Genomic DNA, 3519 nt, shown 5'->3' with positions numbered 1-3519 from the left:
CTGGGAGCAGCTCAGAAATCGTGTGAACGCACCTCTCAACTTCGTCATTGTCAATGATGAATTCTTTCTTCAGGACTTTGATAGCATACAGGCTACTCGACTTCTTCTCCTCTGCCAGCATAACCTTACCGAAGTTGCCCTTTCCGAGTACCGCCAGGAAGTTGAAGTCGTCCAGCCCGACTTTCCGCTTGCCTTGCCGCGCAAGCTGTTGTTGTTGTTGCTGCTGCTGCTGCTGTACAGGCGGAAGTGACGTCTGACGCTCTGATGGTGACGGTGCCTGGGTTGGGGACATGGCATTTGGAGGGTATCCCTTGGCTGGAGCAGCCGGTGGCTGATGAGTGGACGCTAGCTGTCAGCAAGAAAGTACTGGATCCCGCGAAACTGACGCACCTGGTAAGCGTAAGGGTCTTGATCGTAAGGTCCGGGAGCGCGGCCACCGGACAAAGGTGGCTGCACTGGCTCCGTGGGGAACGCGGGTCTGCCGCCAGGACCAGAAGGAAGTGGCCGGGGTGCCGACTGTGGTGTACCTGGTGGGTACGGACTTGCTGATTGTTGCATCATCCGTGGGTCGGTGGATGGCTGGCGATGGCCATACTCGGGCGTCTTGGAGGGTGGCGTAGGTTCTTGTCCAGTGATGATCTGCAGATGACCCATGTCACTAGCCAAGTGGTCCAGTGGAGGTTCAGATGATACAGGGGTCCCTGGGTACTGCGAGGGAGTAGGGTAGCCCTGCGACGCTGTTCTTTGCTGCTGCTGCTGGTGCAAGCGACCGCCACGGGCTCGGTTGATATCCTTCCAGTCACGTAGGAGAATGTTGGCAGTCTCCATAGACATACCGCAGAAGTCGGGAACAAGATGCGCACAGTTTGCGTGGCAGGTAATATCACATTCCGTACATCGGCGAGCATTCTTGCGACCAAGGGGGAGCATATAGCCACAATGACAACACCAGTTCGCGCCAATATTGGTGATTGGTTCGAAACGGTGAGGAATACGGTGGTTGATTTTCTCGGCATCGTCATCCTGATAGATCGAGATGAGGCCAGCAGGGAAGGACATGTATCATCTGAACTTACTCCATTGTTCGACTTGGATATACATTTCGTAACAACTTTCTCGTAGCACTTCTTGTGACAGGTGTACCGACAATCTTCACACTGGTAGCCGACCGCGTTGAGTAAGAACTCGTTGCAGAAGGCACAGAGGATAATCTGATAGAACTGGCGTTGAACGAATTTGTGACCGTTCATCTCGTGAACTTCATCCTTGCGCTTGCGAACGGCACCTTGACGGCCCAAGCCACCAGGGGCATCCAGCGGACGCTTGCGAACATTCTCCTTGACTGTATGTGGATTCAATAAGCGAGAATCCAGATAACATGAGTTGGAGTACTTACTGAAGTTGAGACGAAGGGCGATAGCACCGGCAGGTTCGACAGCAAACCATGCATCCACGCCTTCAGTAGCCCCCGAAGCCACGGCGGTTTGTGCCATCATACGGTTGTCGCCGTACCCTATTGGGGCGTCCAAGCCCCCCGTCTGTCCACTCATACCGCCACCTGGAGAGCTGACGCCGCCATCGCCGTCCATTGCCCCGGCGGTAACCCACCCACCGACTTCAGTTTCTGCCATAACCTTCTGTCGCCGCTGTGCCTCAACCAGGTCGTTGATCTTGATCCAGAGAAGACCGATGGGGACGGGATTGATTTCGCTGGCTTGCTTGTCGAAGATTGCCACCTCGACTTCATTCGCCTTGTCCACCACAATCTCGAAATCTTCCATCCAGCGGTCCGTCCGGGTAGGATGCGACCTAGCGCGCTGCGTGCCCTCGACTTTGAAGGATATATAGGTTTCCACGATTTTGGACGATGAACGTGAGCGACCAGTCGAGACAACGGGAGCATGATCTAGTTCTCGAGCGCCTTTGAGAGTTATCTGGAGTTTGCCGGATAACGGCTTATTACGAAGGTTGTCCTTTCTCTCGCCATCCACACCGGGCCCGACGGGGCCTGGAGTAGCTTCTGGGAAGGTTAGCTGCAGGTGGGAATAACCTATAGATACGCCACATACCGTCCTCTTCCTCTTCCTCATTATCCATGATATGAAGTGTCTTGTAGCGTTTCAGAGCCGTTTGTAGCAGCTGTATCTTCCTCTCGCTCTCTACCCGTTTGCCCTCAGCATCTGCCTTAGATCTTTTGTCACCTTCCTGTTGGTATAGTTTGGCCATCTTGTCTATACCCTTCTTGTACTGCATCTCGACCTGAAGCTTGAACTCGAGTTGATGAAGCATTCGAGAGATCTTTGCTGTGGTATGAGGAGTGTCTGCCTTGATGAGATCAAAGTTGGTATACGTCTTTGGCTTTGGGGCATCGATAGGGGAATCGTAAGGGCCGCCGCCACTGACAGGGCGCATCTCTGGCGACGCGGGACCACGCGAGTCGGGGCGACCACCATAGCCGGATGACCCCGACGACTTGTAGGACGATGTACAACATTATCAGAGCGTCATATGGCCGATATTTGAGAGAATACACACCTGACCGGTCATACTCCCTGATCTAGAGTGATCAGCGCGCTGCGCCTGCATCATTTTACGAGACTGCAACTCGCGCAGGGTGTCCTCGAAATAGGAGAGCGAACGCTCTGCTTCCCTAATAGCAGCATCATTGCGTCTGAGTACTTCGGGGTTGTTGGTAGCCTGACGAAGGAGCTGGGAAGCCTCGAGGACCTTGCGCTCTGTCTGGATACGTTTGTAGACATCCTGGATCTTCTGGTCCAGCTCGTGCGCCTGCGCAACGACGTTAGGGGCGAATGAGAGGGCGAACGGAAGGACGTTACCATGGCCACTCAATCAGAGGTGCCACCCAGAGTGTGGCGGGAGGAGATGGACGTTCGAGACAGAGGACAGAGAGGCCTTTCAATGGTTTGGCAGTCGTTGCCGGAGGGGCGGTGATCTGTGTGCGCTTGCTTGCCCGCCCGCGCTGCCGCATTGGGCTTATCGGACAAATTAACCCGTGAAGCAAAATCTAATCTGATAACTCCGTTTCGTCCTCGACCATGCCCACCATCCTCTACGCCTCTGCTGCCCGAGAGGCACATGACGGCTTCACATTGTCCATAACTGCCCGACATGCGCTACTATTTGGCGGAAAGAGCTCGAAAATGTATCATGCGAAAGGACGGATTCCAAATATCGACATCATTACCCGTGGAGACCTTGTCCTTTGTCTCTCCGGGATGTCAAACAGTCGGCCAGTCGCCGCTTGTACTATGAAATGCTCAGCCCTTTCTGAGCGATTCCGAACCTACCTGAAAACGGTGCGTTACGCTTGAAGGTGCTGCAGGCGTCGTTGCTGACTTTCTGCGTACAATAGCATGCAAATAGCCTCGGGATGAGCACTGTCTCAGAGTTGTACGTCGATGACGATGGTGCCGCAAAATGTGCGGTAATTCTGCTATTATTGCTGTAGAATGCTATATCTGAGGCTGCGAGCAAGTCAACCTATCACCGTCAGCCCCC

The 3519-nt window shown here is 54.1% G+C and overlaps 1 protein-coding gene across 1 annotated transcript; it reads right to left on the bottom strand.

The window, feature by feature from the left end:
* Positions 1-32: 32 nt before the first annotated feature.
* Positions 33-2840, bottom strand: PHACADRAFT_33763 (uncharacterized protein; the record flags this gene model as incomplete). Its single annotated transcript, XM_007402637.1, is given in 7 exon segments — positions 33-349; positions 391-1023; positions 1077-1342; positions 1397-2050; positions 2070-2472; positions 2536-2787; positions 2838-2840. Coding segments are annotated over 7 exon segments (2528 nt in total), but the record flags the coding sequence as incomplete, so codon positions are not given.
* Between the last annotated feature and the right edge of the window lie 679 nt (positions 2841-3519).

Source organism: Phanerochaete carnosa, assembly GCF_000300595.1.
Source record: "Phanerochaete carnosa HHB-10118-sp unplaced genomic scaffold PHACAscaffold_299, whole genome shotgun sequence".
Taxonomy (NCBI): Eukaryota; Fungi; Basidiomycota; class Agaricomycetes; order Polyporales; family Phanerochaetaceae; genus Phanerochaete; species Phanerochaete carnosa.
This window is presented reverse-complemented; position numbering and strand designations above follow the sequence as displayed.